Source organism: Eretmochelys imbricata, chromosome 22, assembly GCF_965152235.1.
Source record: "Eretmochelys imbricata isolate rEreImb1 chromosome 22, rEreImb1.hap1, whole genome shotgun sequence".
NCBI lineage: Eukaryota > Metazoa > Chordata > Testudines > Cheloniidae > Eretmochelys > Eretmochelys imbricata.
The window spans coordinates 8,118,419-8,140,187 of record NC_135593.1 but is presented as its reverse complement, the minus strand read 5'-3'; the positions used below and the strand labels follow the sequence as shown (position 1 = coordinate 8,140,187).

The window sequence follows — 21,769 nt, the reverse complement described above, 5'->3', positions numbered from 1 at the left end:
TAGCTTTTCCAGACAAAGGGTTTATGCACCTCCTGCACCTCAGACCAAAAACCTCAAATTCTAGCAGAAGGAGCTTCAGAGCAACAGTAACCCCGGGAGGGCTGCTCATGTTCAGCCAACAGCTCAGCAGCAACAGTGGAAGAATGAAAAACTCTTGCCATTTAAAGAGCCCATAAGGAGCAGGGATATTAAAGTTCTACCCCTTTTGGTGGGGGTTGGGGGTGGAGTTAGCAACCGAACACTAGTTTAGTACTGGCTTTGTAATAAGAAGGGCCAAGAGCAGTTTCTTGGCTGGTATAAGCTAATTTAATCATTTTAATATTGCACTGTACTTCGCTTCTTCAAAAATTTCAGAGGAATTTGTCCCTAAATGGCACATAACATTTAGAGCTAGAGGTGTGTGAGGATTTGGGGGATTTGCCTGTACACTTTATGAATCCATTGTCAGATTACGAACTCTGTATCTTTACCAAGCTGCAAACTCCATTTCGAATGTGGGGCTAGTCATTGTCTTCTCTGTTGTGCCGTTGCCTTCCTGTTGTTCTGAAATTCCAACGCAAAGGCCTGATAAGAGTCATTAAACATTGACAATCCTCCATCTAAATGATACGGAGACGGCTGCTGCCCAGAGCAAACTAGTTTTTTTACTCTGAACTCAGGGAGATGGTCACATGGGCAATGAAGTCACTGGCAGGGATCTGATCACCTGAGGGCTGGTCTACACTTGAAACGCTACAGTGGTACACTGCAACTGTGCTTCACTGTAGACGCTACTTACACCAAGAGACAGGTAATCCTAGCGGGACCAGGTCGATGGAAGAATTCTTTCATCAACCTAATACTGTCTGCACTGGGGGTGTGGATGTTCCACAGCCCTGCATGATATGGCTGGGTTGACAAAGGGGGGGCTGAAAGTTATAAAAGGGCAGGAGCTGCTCTACTCTGGGGGACTTTTTCCTCCAGCGAAAGAGGAGGGAGAAGCAACCCAGCATGCAAAGCCTGATGAAGCAGGGGTCCCTGCCTACTTTCCTTAACATAGATGGACACCACGCAAAGGTGAGCTAGCGAGTGGCTTGCTTTCAGCTTATTTGTTGCTTTCTATATGAGCTGTACTCTGTGTATTTCTCAGACTATTAAAGAGCAACACAGTGTTTGAGTACTGTGCAAAGTTGGTATGTGTTGTGTGTCAGAACTCCCCTGGACCCATTGGAAAGGTAAACCAGAAGGCTCGCCTTGTCAGGTAGAACACAGAGAGGGTGCGTTTAATCTACTGGGGTATTCCAGAGATCAGTACTGGTCCTAGGGGCCTACAGCAGGTGGGCGGAGGGGTGCTATTTCCGTGAAGGCGTAGCAGACACAGTCGGCGCCCAGGGATTCCCTTCACAGCGATCTGCTGGGCTGCTAGCAGGGAGAGCCTGACTGTATCTGCGACAAGGTGCAAGTGAATTAGAGACCCAAGTTCTTAACTGCAGAGAAACAAAAGTGCATCAGCTAGAGTGAAGTACAAAGGTCCAGTTTTAACCAAATGCTATAGATGACCCCAGCATTTCCAGCAAACAGTGAAAAAACATGGAACATTGTCTGGTAGGAAAGACTTCTTCAGAGCAAACCTAAGAGTAAAGCATCAGACTTCTACAAAAGCTCTCTGGGAAGGGGTATCCCCTCTTATCCTCAGTGGAGGAAATAGGGTAGGCTTGAAAGGATTAGATGGTTGGTAAATATCAATTTCACTGTTTTCAGTGTTGTAGCCATGCTGGTCCAGGACAGTAGCAAGACAAGGTGAGGGAGGTAATAGCTTTGTTCGGATCAACTTCTGTTGCTGAGACACAAGCTTTCGAGCTACACAGAACTCGTCCTCAGGTCTGGGAAAGGTACTCAGTGTCGCAGCTAAATAGAAGGTGGAAAAGACCGTCATAATTCAAGGGACCATTCAAGGTGAAGTGGCCTGTTAACACCTCTCCAGTCACAGGGAGGAAAGGAAGAAAACAAAACAAAAGAATAGGGTGAGGGGTTTAAGTGGAAGGATTGTCGGAACAAACCATAAACCCACAATCCCACATGAGTATCAACTTCCTGGAAACCACAATCAGCTTCAGCAATGGAACTCCACAAACAACTATAAGCAAGAAAACTATGGATCACCACATCTACCTTCACAGATCCAGTAAACACCCCAAAAACACCAGGAAACCAGGCACTCAGCTACTAAAGAATATACTCCAACAAGGAAGTCTGGGATATGTACCATAACACACTTAAAAATGCCTTCACCAATCAAGGACACTCCACTAGAGAAGTAGACTGTATCATGGAACAGGGTACCCAAATACCCCAGGAGAACCTGCTTCAATACAGAAATTAAACCCCCTTTGACGCACACTCCTAGTTGTCACCTAGCACCCCACACTGGAAATCATCAAACAATTACAATCCACCTTCGACGGGGACCACATCCTGAAAGAAGTCTTTTCTGAATCCCCTCTTCAGGCCTTCAAACAACCCTTCAAGCTCATCATCAGAAGCAAGCTCCCCACAGACCAGGACACACCAATTCAAAGTGGCACCAGACCCTGCCAGAACAACAGGTGCAAAACCTATAGATTTATCTCCACTGCTACGATAATCAACACCCCCCAAAACACAACTTTCAAGATCCATGGGTTCTACATGCGCCTATCACAACATGTGGTGTACCTCATCCAGTACACGAAATGCCCCAACAACTATGTGGGTGAAACGAGACTGTCACTACGCTCTCAAAGAGCTCACATCGAAGAATGATAGAAGAGAGAAACACCACATCACCTGTGGGTGAACACTTTTCACAAAGTGATGGCTCTATATTTGACCTCTCAGTCCACATCCTCAAAGGAAACCTGGCACAGCTCCTACAAAAGATGAGCCTGGGAGCTTAAATTAATAACTTTGCTCGATACTAAAAACATGGACTGAACAGAGACACTGGATTTATGGCTTATTACAACAATCCATAACCCATCTCTCTCTCTCCTGCCCCGCCCCTCCACCTCCCTTCTATGACTGGAAAAATGCTAACAGGCCACTTCACCTTGAATAGTCCCTTGAAATAGGAGTTAATTACCCATGCTATGCAATCTATTCTATTCCGCCTTGTAACACGGAGTTCATTTCCCAGACCTGAACAAGAGTTCTATGTAAGCACGAAAGATTGTCTCTCTCATCAACAGAAGTCGGTCCAAAACTCACCCATCTTGTCTATCTAACTTCATGGTACGTACACACACGACAAAAAAAAAAGTTCCACTGATAAGAACCAAAGCAGACAGATCGGCAAAGAAAGAAAAGTGCTGCGTGAGAAAGTACTGAAGTTTGATTTAAGGATATTTACTTTGTACATTTTGACATATTGACAATTGGTGTTTTATTGGTTATAAAGCTTTAAACTTTTGAATATCAACATCTACGGTCATTAAAATATTGTCCGATCCCCCCCATGATTTCCCATAACTATGAAAATTTAAAATGATAAAAATAAAAAAAAAATGCTTAAAGATAAAGGTTGAATTATCCATTGAAATTATTTTTTAAAAAGTGAATTGTGCCAAACCTAAAAATAGCAGAGGAAAACAGAACATTTGTCTAAACTGCTAGAATGGTTTGGCGAAAAAAACAAACAAAAAAAATTGTTGGAGAACTTGGTTTGGTGAAAATGGCTTTCAAACTCTCCCTGGGTGGGTAGAGCCGATGAATGCTGCATGGATACCCCAAGTATCTTGAGTGGAGGAGTCAGTTTTAAACTGACTGTAAACTCTTTGGGGGAGGGGCCATCTTTCCACTGTGTGCGTACGCAGTGCCCAAAGCAACAGGGCCCTGATCCTTCACATGTAGGTTCTAGGTGCTACCACAACACAGATGATCAATAACTTATCTGTGGCACCAGCTGGTGAAAGGAAAACAAGCTCAAAACCATCAAAAATAATGGGGGCAAGGGTTCAAGAGGGTCGAGTTTAATAGAGCCTGGCTGGCCCTGAGTAAACCCCACCTTCTGCACAACAGAGGATATCTCCCACCACAATAATGCATCTGGTTTGATGCTAGGGTACAGCTTTTTTCCCCTGTGTAATGCCATGAGTTCCAGAGTTACAAACCACATCTAATTACCAGTAACAGGCTACACTACAGCCGCAGGGCTGCACACTGTAAAAAAGACATTCTGCACGTCTCCAAGGCCTGAGACATAACTCTGTTAAATATGACTTGCAAATGGGGATTACCCTGATTTGGGATAGGATTTATATATAAAAAATTCAGGTGTATTGTGGATAGCACCTCAGTTGAGCTCTATATTTGACTAGCTTTGGTTACCTGACGGAGCTAAACTCGGGTTAAAGAATTCAGCTTCAAAACCAAAAGATTTCCTGTTCTCCATCCTGAAGGAAAAGGGACAAAGACGCAGGAAGTGACTGATATGGGGATGGGGACGGAAAGGCAGCTTTATCTTTCCAGATCTTGTTAATTGCACAAAAACCATGATTCAAGAGAATATTTTCAAATGCTGCATTTAGGTACCTAGCTCTGCTCAAATGCAGCTGCCATCTGCCTCCTGATATATTTTTTCTACCTGATTTTCCCAAAGTGGGTTGGCTATCGTTTTTAAAAAAAAAAGAGTGCATGACATACAAGGTCTCAATCTAAATTCGATCAAAAGCCTCATGCTGCCTGGATCAATAGTACCTGAGCCAGCAATGACTAGCTACAACTGAGGCTTTCAAGCAGAATTGAGCCTCAACAATTCAGCTAAACATTGGAAGATGGTGAATAGCAGGGCTTTCCTTTTTAAATAGACTACTTCAATGATGGTATCAAAGGCAAAAAACAGTGTATTAAAAAAACAAGAGGAACAACGTTAAAGAAACCTTATAAATGTAGACGAACAGTGTCTATTAGCCCTTAGCAGATCAGATATCACACTGCATTTCACAACAGTAGGACAGAACTCTTTCCTTGCCAAAATGAAATGGTCTGTCTAGAATTGAAGGGAGATGGCAAGTTGGATTTAAGTGGGAGGGTAGTTAGATCTCTGGAGCATGGGTTGTAAATAAAACTGCTTTCTGCATTATTTTTTTTTCGTACCCGGACACTTCTTCTAGACTCATTCAGAGAAAGCATTCCAGTGATGTCAGAGTTCGGAGCAGAAGTCAGTTCATCTCCTGATCTGTAACATGCACAATCCCAACAAATTGCATATCAAGAAAAATCGGAGACAGATAAAAATCAAATAAGGCCAGGCCAGCATCAACATAGGTTAAAAGTAAAAACACTTCTCCTGCTTGAGTCAGAGTGAATGCAGCGTGGACAAAACTGAAGGCTTGTTCTCTTTTCCTTTTAAACAGGCCGTCGTCTTCTCTGGCTGATGATTCAGTCACTGAGAAATGTAAGAAGGGAAATTCCCTGGCAGACTTTTCTTCCTGCGTCCTTGCTCTGAGCTAATTCACAGCCAGACTCTCAGACATGCAGATTTCCTCCCACCAATAGTTATTAGCTATTTTACAGCAGAGGTTTTCTTCATCAGGCATGCTATGGGACAGGACTCTTCTCTCTGGCCTTTGCAAGGATAACAAAGGGAAAGTTTCTCCAGAAATCTGACATGGTGGTGGTAGTTGGGAAGTGAAAGCAGAGGCCTTAAAAAGTTATAAAATAAATAAATATATAGAATTTGTATTACATACAGGTTAAGCCGCAACAATAAAATCAGCCACCAACTACAGCCACCTCTACAGGATATAAAGGGAACTGACAGCTGGACTTCAAGATCAAGAATGAAGCTTGTCCATGACTTCAGAGAGTCACCGAATCCCTCTTCCCCTAGCAGCAAGTTTCACTGGTAAAGGAAGAACGCAGGCTGACTGCCTGAGGCTAACCCAGAACATAATGCAATGACAGCAAAGGACACTGCCATTTGCAAAAGGGGCAATTAGAATGAGAAGCGAATGAAGACGCATAGTAAAATCTCCAATTAGTCACTGCTTAGAGCTGGATTTTACAACTCTGAACTGAGATGTTTAGATTCTTAAGTACAGTCTTGTGTTGCTCTACTGAGGTTTCCAGTGGATACCACAATTCTGCTTCCAGGCAAGCCATGTTTTGCTTTTGGCACAGGTGGGGCTCCAGTCCAATCTCTGGATGGCCAGTGTTGGCACCTAAGAAGCCGTGACTGGTGATGGATAGGGGGAGGATAAGGCGGCCAGGGAAGCTCTTGCAAAGTGATTCCTTTTCACAGCTGATGTTCACTGTTGATCCTGTGTCTGTTTCGGAGATGGTGCTGTTGTCACAACAACAGTAGAGACTGCTTTGGTAGAGCCTGACACTGTTCCCTGCTGGAGATGGGAGGCCGATACTGTTTGAATTCGCACCTGTTTGAAATGAAAGAGCATTTAATTCACACCAGAGCACAATAGGATATCACACTGCATGCACAGCATCAATCCCAGTGGGCCAGCATTAACTCAGGGCAAAGACTTCACCTGATTCAGTCTCAGCCAGCATTAAAGTTAGTCCAAAAGTCACCCATATGAGCAATACTGAAAGCCACTGACTGCACAGTTTGTCATCAGCAAGTTCAAAGCATCCAGTGACTGTCTGGGACGGTGCAGTGGAGGAGGGAGGGGTGGCGGGGTAAGAGACAGATTCTAGCAAAAAAGGATTCATCACCAGTTTGAATAAAATCCCAAATCTCAGCAGCTTTCAGATTTTCAGAACAAAGGCATCTGATCTGTTGGATACTTTGGACTTCTACAGGCCTCATATCATAGGCTCTTGAAGTACCCTGCAACTTCCCAATCACTATTATCATACTGAATTTATGGATGGGAAACTGATGCACAAAGACTGATGTGATTTGCCCTAGGAGACAGAGGGAGTTCAAGCTGCAGATCTCTGGCTGGAAGGTGCTAGAGAAGAGCAAAACTGTAAGATACAATCTTTTTAGCCCTAAGCCACCACAGAGGGAGAAAAGCTGCCTGACATTAATATCGTTCTCTCTCTTCAACCTTACTATCCAGCAGCCCATTTCGTTAAAATTTAAAACATAAATCCAGATGCTATATAAATAGAAGTGGGGCAATGAACTAAATATGCTCAATGCAAACACCAAAGACATACATTTGCAGATTGGGTACCAATGTCCATGGAACCTTGTCTCTTCAAGGGCAAGACCTTTATGGAGATGTTACTGCAGTGAAGACCGGAAGGGCAGACCTATAGTTCCTACCTGCGTGGCCTGGCCTTGTTGCTGCAGCTGTTGTAGCTGTTGAGCTGTCAGGAAGCTCACTGGTTTATTCCCAGCAATCAGTTTTGTCCCAGCTGGCATGGTAGTCAGGATGATATTCCGACCCAGTCCACTGATGCTAAAGACAGAAACCAATTGTGAAGTTAATAGTGATGCAGAGGGCTGAATCAACTGGACCTCAGTGACACAACCTAGGACTCCCCATATAGCCCTGCATGCAGCTCCCGACTTAGCTGTGAGCGAGACAGTGGGACCACCCTGGCATTTAAGAGTAACTACCAAATTTTGGTTATTTTCAAAAGTAGCTGGAAATGCAAATGATAATATGGTTCTGTTGTAGCATACCTGTACTTAGCTAAATGCAGTAACTGCTGATTTTGTAAGAAAGTATGTGTGTTTCTGTGACTAAACTGCTCTTCAGCAGCTAAGAGATGAAAGCCCCGGACTTATTTAGCACTGGTTTTTAGTTTGTCATTTGACTATATTGACAGAGGTTAGAACAAATCAGCTATGCTAACATTCACCATGCTGCATGGCAGAAGGAACGGCATGCTAGTCATCTGACTGCAACACCAGCAGCTCTGAGGGTCATCCCTGCTTCTTGTCCGTGGGTTAGTCTAACCAGATGGTGGGTAATGAAACACCCTCCTAGATAATGCAGAATGCAATCAGCATGTGGAATTTCCTGCCCTGGATGTGCTGGCTAGAGTAATGTGACAAGGAATCTAGGAATGAAAATGGACCATTACTTGCATGCTGATTGTGGGCCGCAAGACATTTTGTTGACCTTGACCGTCTGCAGGCACCGCCCCGCAAAGCTCTCTGTCCACGGTTCGCCATTCCCAGACAATGGGATCTGCGGAAAGTAGCAGGCTGCAGAGACCTGCTGGCCGCCACTTCCCGCAGCTCCCGTTGGCCAGGAATGGCGAACCGCAGCCACTGGGAGCTGTGTGGGGCCCTGCCTGTGGACGGTCAATGTCAGTGCATGTTGATGCAGTTACACTTGTGACCTAGTTTCTCTCATGTTGACTGGGCCTCAAATCATGAATAGGATTAGATACTTCATCAGGGCGATTCTCGCTCATGTGAGAAAGCTGAGCTGATAGCTAAGTTCAGAGTAGGGAACAAATTCTCCTCCAGGACAAAGACCTTGGAGCTGTGGTGTGCAACCTGTGGCCCATCAGGATATTCTGATTGCAGGCCACGAGACATTTTACTGACATTGACCGTCCACAGGCAGGGCCCCACACAGCTCCCAGTGGCTGCGGTTCGCCGTTCCTGGCCAACGGGAGCTGCGGGAAGTGGCGGCCAGCAGGTCTCTGCAGCCTGCTACTTTCCGCAGATCCCATTGTCTGGGAATGGCGAACCGTGGACAGAGAGCTTTGCGGGGCGGTGCCTGCAGACGGTCAAGGTCAACAAAATGTCTTGCGGCCCACAATCAGATTACCCGCCTGGGCCACATGTGGCCCGCAGGTTGCCCACCATGGCCTTGGAGGAATTATCTGGAAGTGCCTTCCTCTGGAGCACTGAGCAGGAATCGTGATCAGATCATGCAAGATGGGCATATCCCCTCAGATTTCCTGTGATTGTGGCACGTCCAGCCTCTATTTCTAGCTCTCCATGAACCCAACTGCTCTCTATGCGAGAAGGAGAGATCCAACAAACGGAGATGCTGCTCACTGGAAGGTTGCACATGACTCACTTGGCCCCGAGGTTGCCTTTGATGATGGGGGCTGTCACCACATTCTTGCCTTTCACCGGCTGGCTGATCACTGACAGCGGCACCGTGATTCGAGCTGGCAGTTTACCCTAGGGAAGTGGAAGAATATTAGACAATATTGGGAGTTCAGTGAAGAGCCTGGCAACATACAGGTGCCACTTGCAGTCCTGGGGTAGAAAGCGACAGCAGTTCTCAGCTTTGCTAATGAAATCTGTCTCTCGTTTCTGGCTTTTTAAAATACACCCTACCCTCCCCACCCAACAGCTTGCTCACCCCTGTGTCTCCACAGCAGCATTTCTCAGGGAAGGGTTGTTTGGTTAACTTTTGGGAGCCTAAAGTTGTCATCAGCCCACTTATTTAGCTGCCTTTACGGAGATATTGTTTCAGGTGCTTATCTTTGGGCATTACAACTCAAAAAGGGCTGGCGTCAACTTTTCCTGAACTCCCAGCTCCACGCAGGCAGCACCTCATGAAATTCCAAAGCGGACGCCATTCCAGGAGGTACATGTTCCAGAGAATCTTATTAGGCGCAAAAGAGGCTTGTGTGGCTAAGTGACAAGATAGAGGATTTTAGGCCACTACTGCAGTAGGGACAAACTTGTCACAGAGAAAACTTACCGTAACATGAGAAGGAAGACCCTCTCCACCAGCGTTTTGAAGGCAGCTTTTAGCCAAGACCAAGCATATTTCAAGGTTCTGCAGCCATGGTATTAGCTGCACAATCACCTTTTATACTATAAGCCCCCATTAAAAAAACAAACAACAACAAAAAATGCATCTGACAAAGTGGGGATTCACCCACAAAAGCTCATGTTCCAATAGGTCTGTTAGTCTATAAGGGTGCCACAGGACTCTGCCGCTTTTACAGATCCAGACTAACACGGCGACCCCTCTGATGCTTAGCAACAAAAAATGGTTTCTAGCCTTTCTGGTTGCAAAGAAAGCTTTCCAAACATGAACCAAGAATACACCAATGGAGTTATGTCTGCCGGAGTCTGCTGAGAGCCTGAGCAATAGGATCTGAGAGCACCAAACTGCCCCCATTCACCTCAGTAAAGTATTGATGTTGAATTTAAAAGGTGGAAATGTTATTGTCAAATCTACTTATTATTTCACTGCTGATCATTTTAACATCCAGGTAACAAGGACTGTCACACTGACTGCCTCTCATACTGCCTCTGATGCCTACAACCCCAACCGTACCCTACCTTACCCCGCTTCCCAACCTTCAGCTTCTGCAACAGCTTCAATAATAGTTATGCAACTTTTATATAAAATTCTTTAGCATATTAAAAAATCAACTTTGTCGGGCAGCATAAAATAATACTGAATTGAATATTAAATTAAACAGAACGGAAAACTGCAGTGACTGGATTATTCCTTTTCATATTGATTTCAGTGAAAACTTCAAATTTTTCAGTTTATCCAAAGCTGACACAGCATCTCCAGCCTGCTGCCCTGGTGGACTGCAGAATCCAGGGATCTTGCCACATAATTTCCATCCAGCTTGCAGAGTACATGGGGCCTTGCTTGCCATCTTGGTGAGGCTATTTTGCTGGGGCCGAGAATCAAGTTGGAATAATGTGCTGACAGTTTGGAAAAATCAGCATCAAGTCTTCTCCCTGCAGCCCACCTTGGCTCTGGATTTTGTCCAGACTAAGGAGGCCTATCTGGGACAGGGTGGGGTGGGAAAAAAAGCGACTATAAACTGCAGCCAGAGATGGGTTATCATTAGAACTAGTTTAGCAGATTCATCCTTAGTCTCTTAACTCCCTTTTGTACCTTTTCCCATCAACATTGGTTACTGATGACTGGCACGCTTTATAAACTTGTATCCACTTTTCTACAGTTGAGCTCCCAGGTAGGGTAGACCTGTGAGACCCTATCTTTAAATCAGTTCTTTGTTGAAATGGGAGGAGGAAAGTAAATTCAGCTCCCATCTCCCTCCCCGTCGCCACTCTCCTTGACGCAGGAGCTCTGCCAACCTTCTGACCACTGGTATGGGACTGGGACGGGTAAGACCCTTCCCACCCCTCTAAATCTTACTCCATAACCCACACACTTAACAAACGAGGGCGCCTTCCTGCTTCTCACCCAATTCTAACGTGCAGGCTCCTGGCCTGAGGGGAGGGCTGGGAACCAGCAGCGGGGGCAAATGACCTAACTGAATCTGCCTCCTAGTGGCCAGAAGCCATCCCACTTCCTGGCACAATGCTTCTTAGCAGTCACTGTGTAACTCTTATGAGCTGGTTAGTCCTTAAATGCTCTATGCTTGAAGTTCAGCTAGTGCCCTAATTAAGAGGGATCTGGGAGGTTTCAGCAGAAAGACGGAATGAGACTATCCCCTCTCACCCCAACCACAAGGGACAGCATGAGCTACTTACTGCCTGGGATGTGGATACGACTGTGGTGCTCACTGGTACCTGCCGCACAGCAGTGGCTCCTGTTCCTATGGTTATTGGAGTGCCAGCTGCCCCGGAGGCCACAGCAACTGCCTTGGACACCGCAGCACTCATGGTTGGCAAAGAAACAGCTGAGGTATGAACTGTGCCAGGTATGCTCACTGAAGAGGAAGAGGGCACTTGCTTGGTGTGAGTGGCCACAGTAATAGTCTGCCCTGCTTTCGGCGGCATAACCCCCAGTCCTTGCACAATTCTTATGGTGGCAGCTGGCTTAGCCTCAGTGGACGCCACTGTCGTAACGGCTTTGCCCTTCTGATCTGCCATAGTCATGCCCAGAGCGGGCATCAGTCTGAAAGCTGAACTGGTCGACTCCGCAGTCTTTAAGTCAGGTGTCACTTTAACCACCGTGGTCCCAGCAGGGCTGGGAGAAGCAGAAGCGGCTGTGCTAGTCTTGGCTGGGGAATCAGCAGCCTGGACAGGATTGGACGTCACATGCAAGGTTGCAGAGATGCCTTTCCCACTAGTGCTGCTCCCGGCGGCTGCTGTGAAGAGGTCCTGAGTCAATTTGACTGTGGTGACTTGGGACTTGGCAAGGGTGGCCATCATGTCTGGGGTGATGCGCAGCACCGTCTGGCCCTTGGCATCCGTGGTGATGGAAGAGGGAGGCAGGCGCAGCACATCCTTGCCTTGGATCCGGAAGTTAGCAGCTGTGAGTGGGATGCCACTTCCAGCCTGGGTCTTCATGCCAAGTTGCCCGGTAATAGCCACCTGGAAAACCAAAAAGAGGTACAATCCTGTTATATCCAGTGAGGAAATGGCCCGAGACGCAGCCAGACACAAACAAAACTTCCCAACAGGCAGATATTACTCAGCAGATGCTGCTCTTTTTACCTCTTCCCCCATCAGAACTGAACCAATTCTCCAACAAAGGTTCTAGAGAGCACTGTGCTGCTGGAAATGGTGTCGAAGACTCATTAGCTGGCACCTCTTTCCTCCCCTCACATGCCATACAAGAGATTGAGGGACAATAGATACTAGTTCCCTTTCAGTCAAGCTCAGGAAGAAACATCCAAGCCTATCCGTCTGGTTACCGAAGGGGTCAAAAACGTTCATTTGGAGTCTGCATGTTCCACACACGCACACCCCACATCTACACTTGCAGTGTGACCAAGTGCATACACTGGAATTTGAAAACATGGTCCAAATACAGCAAGCCTTCAACTGCTTGAACCTGCACAGGCAACAAAACCTTCCAGCGGTAATGGACTTGCTGTAGTTTTCCACTAGCCTTTTATATCTGGATACCTAAGCCCTCTGTTAAGCTAAAAGAAATAGAAGAGTGAGTCACAGTCCAGCTCCCCATTTGTGCCTCTCACCTGCTTAAGGATATTCTGGCCAGCTACGTTCTGGATGACAGTAGTGGAAGAGGAGGAGGTTGGTGCAGAGCTGCCTGGAGAGCTGGTTGCTGGCTTTGCAGTGGGGCTGGATGCTGCAGAGAGCGCTGTCACAGCGATACCTGCCTGCCCTGTCACAGAGGCACCTGGCCGTTGCACCTGCACTGGGCTGGTTTGGGCTTTCACTGGTACGGTCATAACAGCCTAATGTAAAAAGTGAAAGCAAAAGACGCATGGTCACGGGCAAGATATTCACTTCCCCATTGTGCCCTTCTGCCACTCGCCGGCACACTGTCCAAGAGACCTGGGACCCTTCTCCCTGCCCTGACCCATATGCCTCCATTCATCACGTTCCTCCTTGAAAACTGTTCCACCTCAGATGAGATGGCTTGTTAGCAGCTGGTGAGTGATTCGTATATATCATCTCCAGAGTGCTATGGGATCTATCAGAGTGAAAAGTAGTCGAGAGCTGGTTCACCATTTCTACATGGCTATTCTCACCTGAGGTGGTACTTTTGTTTGTGTGGCTGTCGCACGGATCTGAGGCACTGATGCAGGTTGCTGCTGCTGTGTTACCACTGGGGTTTGCTGAGACACAGGTGGGAGGCTGGACTGCGCAGTGACCACACGGACCTGCGGGAGTCCTGAGGAGGAGGTGGTATGGCTTACCACCCTGGTTGGAGGCGGCTGTGACCCAGCCTGCGTCTGTGCACTCTGACCTGTGGAGAGCAGCGTCCCAAGCTGGGGCATGGGAGGAGAGGACACCAAGAGAACGCTACGGAGAAATGGAAAGTCAGTGGGTTAATGAAGCTATAAAGAAAGACAACAAGAGAGACCAACAGTGCCCACAGTTCATGCATTGAATTTGTTCTCTGCTAACACTGGAACACAAAGGAGCGCAGGGGAAGCATTACCTTTGGCTTGGCTTAGCTGGCTCCGGTCCAACACTTGTAACAGTCTTGCTAACCACAGAGACTGGAGGAGGTGAAATGGGTGTCGCTGGCAATGCCGGTGTGGTGGGTGTCACTGGAGTCACAGGAGTTGGTGGCATACTGGAGTCACTGAGGCTCAGCTGGCTTGGCTCTGAAGTGCTGCTGGGGAACACTTTCACTGAACTCTCCTTGCTACTCGACTTCTGCAACAGAAGTACAACTGGAGTGAGGGTCCCTATGGAAACAAGCGCAGTAGTTCATTGCGCAGGGATATTGTGGGTGAGCCCTTAAAAATGGAGGTACGCTTCTTTGTGCGGACGTAAATGAGCTCTTAAAGCACCTTCAATAAAAGCAGAACCTTGAGGTTAGAGGCAAATGATTCTCCTCCCTTTCCAATGTGGCACAGGGTGACTGCAGCTGTTTGGCTGCTGATGCTTTCAGGGATGACTACATTTCAGTAGTGGTGGATGTATGCAGATTTCTTAGGTCTTCTATTTCCACTATGTCAGACAGACCTAAAAATCTCATGTCTCCCACTGCCAACTGGCTAGTTTGCTAACTAGAAATTATTTTGCTCAAAAATTAATTTAGTGCTAATAAAAAAATGCTGGTTGACAGCCCTAGAGAATGAAGTCCTCTATTTAACCATAGCTTAAGAACAGCATGGGTAATGGCAGGACAAGCATTACACACACGCCCCCCCCATCCTGCCAATGAGCCTCAACCTAGGGAAGGATGCATAATTCCATTTCATTGGCCTCTCTGCTGAGCCCACCACCACCACCGATGACTATTAGTGCCAACTGTGGTGTGGATTTTGTAGCATGGACAATTGTCCACTGGGAACTGGATTGTGACTCACCAATTCATTCTGTGTGAGTGTGAATATAACTCCAAACAGATGGTAATGATTTGAAGCCCCATGAACAAGAACTGAATTTGAACCAATAGCCTCAAACTGAGAAGTTCGGTGTCACAAAGCCATCCTATCCCTTGTATTCTTTGTGCCACACACTTGCACAAAGCAACTTACTGTCTTGGCTGGAGGTTTCGGTTTCTGCTGGAGGGCTTTCTTGGCCTTTGCTGCAGCAGCTTGAGCTTGGTGAATCCGTTCTGCAGACAGGAACAATTGTGGGACAATCGCCGGATAAAGAAAAGCTGAAATAGCATACTTGAATGGCTATTCACCAACTTTAGATTCGTCTTGAGAGACACCACATCAAAAGCTGTCAGTTGCCAATCAACAAAAAATAAAATCGGACCGAAAGACCTGAAAGTTTGGCCAAAATGATGGAAATCCATGTGAAAAAAATGTGCACAGAAACACACAGACAATTGCACATGCATCTACCACAGCTGTATGTACACCTGTACACTTTTCTTGCACATGGATCATCCCTTTTCTGGGCAAACATTCAAGTCTTTCAGCTTAATATATTATTCTGTTGATCAGTGCTCAACAGCAAATGGAGTGGTGTCAAAGACCAGAAAGTGACTAGAAAGGGAAGTGAAACAGACTATACTCATTTCATTACACAAGATGAGCAACAACAGGAAAGATGAAAATAAGATTTTTAGCATTTTCTAATTTCTAATAATAGAAGAGGTATTTCATAGATTCCAAGGCCAGAAGGGATCACGGTGATCAACTAGTCTGACCTCTTGTATAACACAGGCTATAGAACGGTCCCAAAATAATACCTGGAGATGATCTTTAAGAAAAACATCTGATCTTTGATTTAAAAATTGTCAGGGATGAGAATCCACCAAGACCCTGGGTAAAATGTTCCAATTATTCCACTGTCAAAAATCTGTGCCATATTTCCAGTCTGAATTTGTCGAGCTTCAACTATCAGTCGTTGGTTTGCCTTATACCTTTCTTTGCTAGATAGAAGAGCCTATTATTAAATATTTATTCCTTTGCTTTGTTACGTTAAATAGATTGAGCTTCTTCAGACTTATCAGACATATTTTCTAACCCTTAAATCATTCTCATGGCTCTCCTTTGAACCCTCTCCAAATCATCAACATCCTTTTTGAATTGCAGATACCAGAACTGGCCACAGTATTCCAGAAGTGGTCACACCAGTGACCAATACAGAGGTAAAATAATCTCTCTGCTCCTACTTGAGATTCCTCTGTTTATGCACCCCAGGATCCCATTAGCTCTTTTGGCCGGGGCATGACACTGGGAAGCTCATGTTCAGCTGATTATCCACCACAACCCACAAATCATTTTCAGAGCCACTGCTTCCCTACTGCTGTATTAATAAGCCAGGACATTTTTAACCTCACACTAACCCTAGAGATTTTAAACTATCACAAACTAAGATTTTAAAGTATCACAAACAAGTCCACTCCAAATGCTATATGGCTCCTACAGCAAGCACCTACCAAACTCCTCTTCACTCCTGTCCCGGTGCAGGTATATCCACAGTTTGCGTCCGATATCGTATTTCACACAGGGATCTTTCTCATAGTGTAGCCGGTCCAGGGCACCGCTCACAACTGTATTAACCTGAAAAACAGAACTCTCAGTAAACTAAACGTGCCCAAACTTTACCCAACCAATGGTCATGTTCGCAAATGGCCAGGAATTTAAAGGCTGAATCTATTTGGCATAAAAATGGAAGCGACTATTAGCGAACCTCATTTGAACAAGGAGGTGCAGCCTTTGGAGAATACAGGTTCCAGCCTATGCTGCTGTTTGTCTACCCATATCAAAAGACTTTCAGCTCTGTAGCAAAGATGAGAGCAGTATGAACTCTGTGGGCCACATTTGACATGCTAGCTGTATTTTGGCCATCGAAAGCTCAGAGGGTGCGCGGGCGCTGTAGTAGCCCAATAAAATGTATACAGCTCCCATTTCCACCTCCATGAGCCACAAGGTACCGGGCCTTACGTCAGTCACCAAATAGTGCCTATCTTCCTCAATGGATTTTTTAGCAGGGGATGGTGGTTTCTGGGGCTTAGAAATGGCAACTATCCCTATATGGACTTTTGTCATCCAACTTACTTGGGCACTGGTGACATCGGGAGCCAGGAACTGGGAATCTTTAAGCAGCTCACAGATTTCAGCACGTGTACCCTCTCCATTCGGAAGGCGGGCCGCAGCATCGCGAACTGAGATGACAGGAAAACAAGGCTTAGTCAGGGCTCCAGCTGCAAATCTAAGCAGCTGTCTTCAAGCCCCTCAATTTATATTTTCCTGTTTTGTTTCTCCATCTCATTCACAGGCTCCCCATCATGGGCTCTTTCCTTTGACTGAGGAGAGCCTCCCACGAATACCTTCCCAGAATCCACCATACTGAGACTGGCATAGATGGCAAAGGGCAGCTCCAGTGCAATATGCAGCATCTTCAACCCCTGGGGGCCTGTGGGCTGGAGGGACTAACTTGGGTGCAAATTCTGGCTCTGCCACTCAACTTCAGCATCCAAACTTTGCAATACAGAGGACCAATCTGGCAACTAGGTCAGAGCCCAAGGGCTGTACCTAATCTGCATGTACTCTTCTATAATGGTTTAAAGTAAAATACCTTCTGCACTAACATTTGCGCCTGGTTGAAACTTCCCTTGTAAATCAGTAGAGGTTGTTTCAGCAATAGAAACCTGCAACTGCTAAAGACTTTCTTTCTTCAAACTGTAGTTACAGGGAAGGGGCAGCTCTGAGTCATGGCTATCTCTGCCTGTACTGTGGACTAAGCCTTCGGGCCTTCTGCCAGAAGGCTTAACACTCTGCGTCGTGAAGAGGCAGTACCATAGTGCATTCAGGCATGAGTTAAATCCCCATGGCTAATAGCTCCTAACAGGCTCTTTCCAAAACTAAGGGCTGATCTGTAACGGATCCATATCCCTTTCTTCATGAGGCATAAAAATGCAGAACAGAAACACTGTCAAAAATGTTATCCATGGGAGCATAAGACAAGAGCCAGCTCTCTAGAACGAAGCTGGATTCACCTCCACTCTACATCTTTCCGTCAACTTCTCTCACTTCGGCTACTGCAGCCCCCCTTCTGTAATGCCTGAATCCAGCATGTGCAGAATGCCAACACCCACCTTCTCACTCCACACTGCCCAACAATTCCCCTGGGGTCTCTTTATATCAGGATCCAGCCCAAAATACCTCTCCTGATTTCCAAACTCTCCATGGTTTGCTCCAACCAGCCTCAAGGACCTCATCTCTCCTTCTCTGCTTTCCTCCCCATTTCCTCTGTCTCTCTCAAATGAAAAAAAAAAAAAAAAATCTTCACTTCTGCTGTTCCTGACATCTGGAACAGCCTCCCTGAATCTCTCCAGCTCCTTATCAGCTCCTCATTTGAAATTTTTTTTTACCCTTGCATAGGTCACCCAATTCCCCGCTCCTCCTGCTAAGTTTTCGCTGTGTAAAGCCCCGAGTGAGGCAAGTTGGTAGGAAAGATTTAAAAAAAAGCTTGTATTGCAGAGGACACTGCCACCTTACCAAGAGACAAGATGGTGACATATGCCGGCCTGTCGGATCGCAGGAGAGAATGCTCCCGAGCTTTGTTCAGCGAGGTCTCCTTGTCAAACACTCCCTTCACGGGACCAACCACTGACTCAAAGCCATGCATGCGGAAGGTGAAGGCCCTGTGGGGCTGGCTGTAACGGTAGCGCTCCTGGATGTGGGGAGATGGGAGAGGACACAGCTCAGCAGGAGGTATATGGTGAAGAAAAAGGTCTTAGCACATTTGACGATTAGTCGTCTATCTAGAGAGCAGAGCATCTGCACTATAACTTGAGTGAAATGACTATCATGCTTCAGGGTGTGAGGCAGTACCAGTCAGGTCACAAAAGAATAGCTCCCGTGATTCAATACCATGCACTATGAAGTGCAATAGTGGGTTTGAAGCCTCTCCCTGAAGCATCTGCCAGCTGGTGCCCTTGGGTCCTAATTTAATATAACATCTCTTACACAAAGGATTATTTTTAATACAAATGAAATGTATTGTGTTTGAATTGGCTAATCTAACCACCCGTTAGAGTCAAGGGGGCGGGGGGGGGCGGGAGAGGAATGTGAAGTGTGGCAGAAATTAAGCAACTATCACAAGTGTCAAATCATTTAGAGATTCCAAACATGAAAGGTGAATTCCACTAGTTTATTTCCTGTTTAGTGAATGGAGTCAGAAACCCTAGTACACCCAGGTGGCGAGGATTCTCATGTAAATGTATACCACACCACAAGTGGAAAGCAAAGGACTCAGTCCACCCCTTTTCATAGACCTGCTGCATGCAGGTCACACTGCTGAAAGCAAAACAAATATGAAGCGTACACATGGAAGAGGTGAAGAGAAATTCTCCTCGTTCACAGGCCCTTACATAGACTGCCAGCCTGTAAGATACACTGAAACCAACAACATCTTCTACACTGAATACTTCCTGGTGTGGGCAACCATGATCCATGGCCTGCAGGTGGACAGAATCACACTTGTTCAAGAGTATTGATTAGGTAATGCTCAAGAGGCAGGAAGCTGCAACATGGATGCAAGCCTTAATATTACTGATTTGAATAGATTCTCTCCTTTATCCCACGTGGGAAGCACTAGTGTATGTAGAACTGAAAGTGCTGGGCTCTATTCTCAATGAAACATGCTTTAAGCCAGCAGGCGTGAAGGCAGCACAGGTTTATTACAATGGTTCTCGTTTTCACTGTAAGTGGTTTGCAGAAGATATTTGATTCCTGTTCTAAATTATCCTACTTGCCAGCTGACTTTTAAGCACATGCATGTTGAAACAAAAATGGATTCTCCCCTCACCTGCTCCTGGAAAACGCGTTTCTCCTCCCCCGTGCTGGGACGGACCACGTAGTCAGTCCTTCTGAAACAAAGATTAGTGTCAGCCCTCAGTGACTGCAGTCAAACTGCAGGTCCAAAGGATATCAAGCAGGACTAGCCACACACAGCCTACCTGCAAATGTGTCTTGGACAGGAGGAATAGATTCTGAATGAATCTACATTAATACAGAGCCTTTCATCTTTAAGGATCTCAAAGCATTCTCCAGATTGTATCCATGGAAAAGCAGCATCATTTAAAGGCTAGAGCAGGATTCTGGGAGTCAGGAGACTTGGGTCCTATCCCCAGCTCTGCCAGTGAAATCCTATCTGGACTGAGGAAAAGGTCACTTCACCTCTCTGCACCCCCATTTACACGACAGTATTTGTACATGGCTCACAACCTCCCTGCGAGGTAGATTTCTTAAAATACAAAGAGCTCCGAGACAAAGAGGGAAAAGATGCTACGGAAATGCACATGGTCTGTAATACAGGGACCATCAAAACGCTGCTACGGCTGGAACGGAATGTAGCGTCTGTCTAACAAAGCACAGTCAGACGACACAGAATCTACAACAGGAAGCAAAGAAGAATTCCCCATCTAACTTAAATGGCAGGGGGAATTTAAGGAGGAAGAGACTAAATTGCCAGAGTAGGAATTTTGCCAGGACAACAAACTACACCTGAGATCTGGAAACCGAGCTGTGGTCCATAGTGAAGATTCTACGGTCAGAAATGCACAAAGGAGCACAGAATCCAGCTCATGCTCCTGGTGCTGTACTGGCTCTGCAAGGCTTACTGACAAAGGTTTGTTTATGTCATTAGTAGAGAGTCATCAGCAAAGATCTTGAGTAAGTGGCCCTTACAGAAGCTTTACCAAAAGAAAGGATAGTATGTGGTGACGGCTGTTCCAGAAGCAGGGGTTCAGGCCCAGAGGCCTGGTGACTGAACCCCACAGCTTTAGAAGGCATCACAGGCCTGGACTTTCAGGCTCTCTCATTGCCCAATACTTACACCCGGGGAATCGGTGTGGTGGCGTCTGAGCTGTCTTCATTTTCCTGTCAAGAAACAAAGAGAAATGTCAGCCTGTGGTATCTGCTCGTACCTGTGCTACTACCCCGCAGGTAACCGTACTACGAAAGGAGAGACTGCCTCACCTTGAAAAAAGTCTGGTCTTTGGTCTCCAACCAGAGCTGGAAGAGTGCTACCAGTTCCTTCTCGTGGTCTTGGGAAGAGCCTGGTACAAGAAGTCCAAGAAGAAAAAATGGTTCACAGAAGTTCTTTATTCTTTATGGAGCCAGCACCCTCCTACCTGTACATCCTGATCAGTTCCCACCACCTCCCCCCACTTTGCATTCATTCAGCTCCAGAGCAACTTCCACTTACAGATAAGTCACTCTCCATACATACCATGATAATGCCAGAGTTAAATACACACAGACTGTTCAGGAAGCCCTAGGTGTCCCATAGGTGGGTACAGCAGTATAGGGAAGGAAGACAACAGTCAAGATCCAACTCCCCAAACTTCAGCAATGGCAAGAAAGATTGTGTGGGATAAGTGCATCTGATACTGACAGAAGATCCTCACTCAGTGCTCCAAGTGAACTCCAGAAAAGTGGACCCCAGTACCCCAATCCCTGAGCAGAAAATTCCCACGCCAAAATTCTGAAGTGAGTGCAGGAGTACCTTCCTGAGTCCAAAGCTCACAATCGGTTTAAGCCTGTGAATATGAGCAAGAATCACTGTGGTTAAGGACAGGAAGTTTTGCCTGGTGGCTAGAGCACAGAACTAGAAGTAGAGAGATCTGGACCCTTTTCCTGGCTCTGCCATTTACTTACTAACACCCTGGGTAAGCATCTATCAAGCTATGCCTCAGCTCCCCAAACTGTGTGTAACAACACAGACCTGCCTCACAGAGGTCTGCGGAGCATAATTAACTTCTACAAAATACGTTGAGATCTTTGGGAGGAAGGCACTATAGAAGTGCAAACATGAAAAATGTTTTAGTCACGCTTGAAGGATGGAAGTGAAGGTCAGCAACACAAAGCAAGATGCTCCATCCCCTCTGGCCACTTACTCTACATAGCTGTCCCGTGTGTATCATTGAGACTTCACTGATGGCACAAACAAGACTTCCCTCTTGTAAGTCTTGCAGGGTACAGATACCTTGCCACAGCTAACAGTAGAGAGAGTAGCCGACTACTGAAATAGCTGCTCTTCTCATTTCTCCAAGCTGCAGCAAATTGGGAAGGAAACACCTGGAGAAAA

General features: G+C 46.2%; 1 protein-coding gene across 4 annotated transcripts in view; it reads right to left on the bottom strand.

Moving 5' to 3' along the window:
* Positions 1-3,342: 3,342 nt before the first annotated feature.
* Positions 3,343-21,769, bottom strand: part of NFRKB (nuclear factor related to kappaB binding protein) — a 34,105-nt gene continuing 15,678 nt past the window's right edge. For 3 of the 4 annotated variants that reach the window (XM_077839764.1, XM_077839763.1, XM_077839765.1), the window contains 14 exons: positions 20,659-20,738; positions 20,516-20,559; positions 19,487-19,547; positions 18,175-18,349; positions 16,732-16,838; positions 16,110-16,233; positions 14,749-14,828; positions 13,698-13,918; positions 13,285-13,558; positions 12,766-12,987; positions 11,372-12,157; positions 8,970-9,076; positions 7,250-7,385; positions 3,343-6,392 (listed from right to left, as the gene is read on the bottom strand). In XM_077839764.1, the coding sequence (XP_077695890.1) occupies positions 6,267-6,392; positions 7,250-7,385; positions 8,970-9,076; positions 11,372-12,157; positions 12,766-12,987; positions 13,285-13,558; positions 13,698-13,918; positions 14,749-14,828; positions 16,110-16,233; positions 16,732-16,838; positions 18,175-18,349; positions 19,487-19,547; positions 20,516-20,559; positions 20,659-20,738 (2,543 nt within the window). In that variant the 3' untranslated portion in view covers positions 3,343-6,266. The remainder of the gene's footprint in view (positions 6,393-7,249; positions 7,386-8,969; positions 9,077-11,371; positions 12,158-12,765; positions 12,988-13,284; positions 13,559-13,697; positions 13,919-14,748; positions 14,829-16,109; positions 16,234-16,731; positions 16,839-18,174; positions 18,350-19,486; positions 19,548-20,515; positions 20,560-20,658; positions 20,739-21,769) is intronic. The other variant, XM_077839766.1, reaches the window with a different exon arrangement.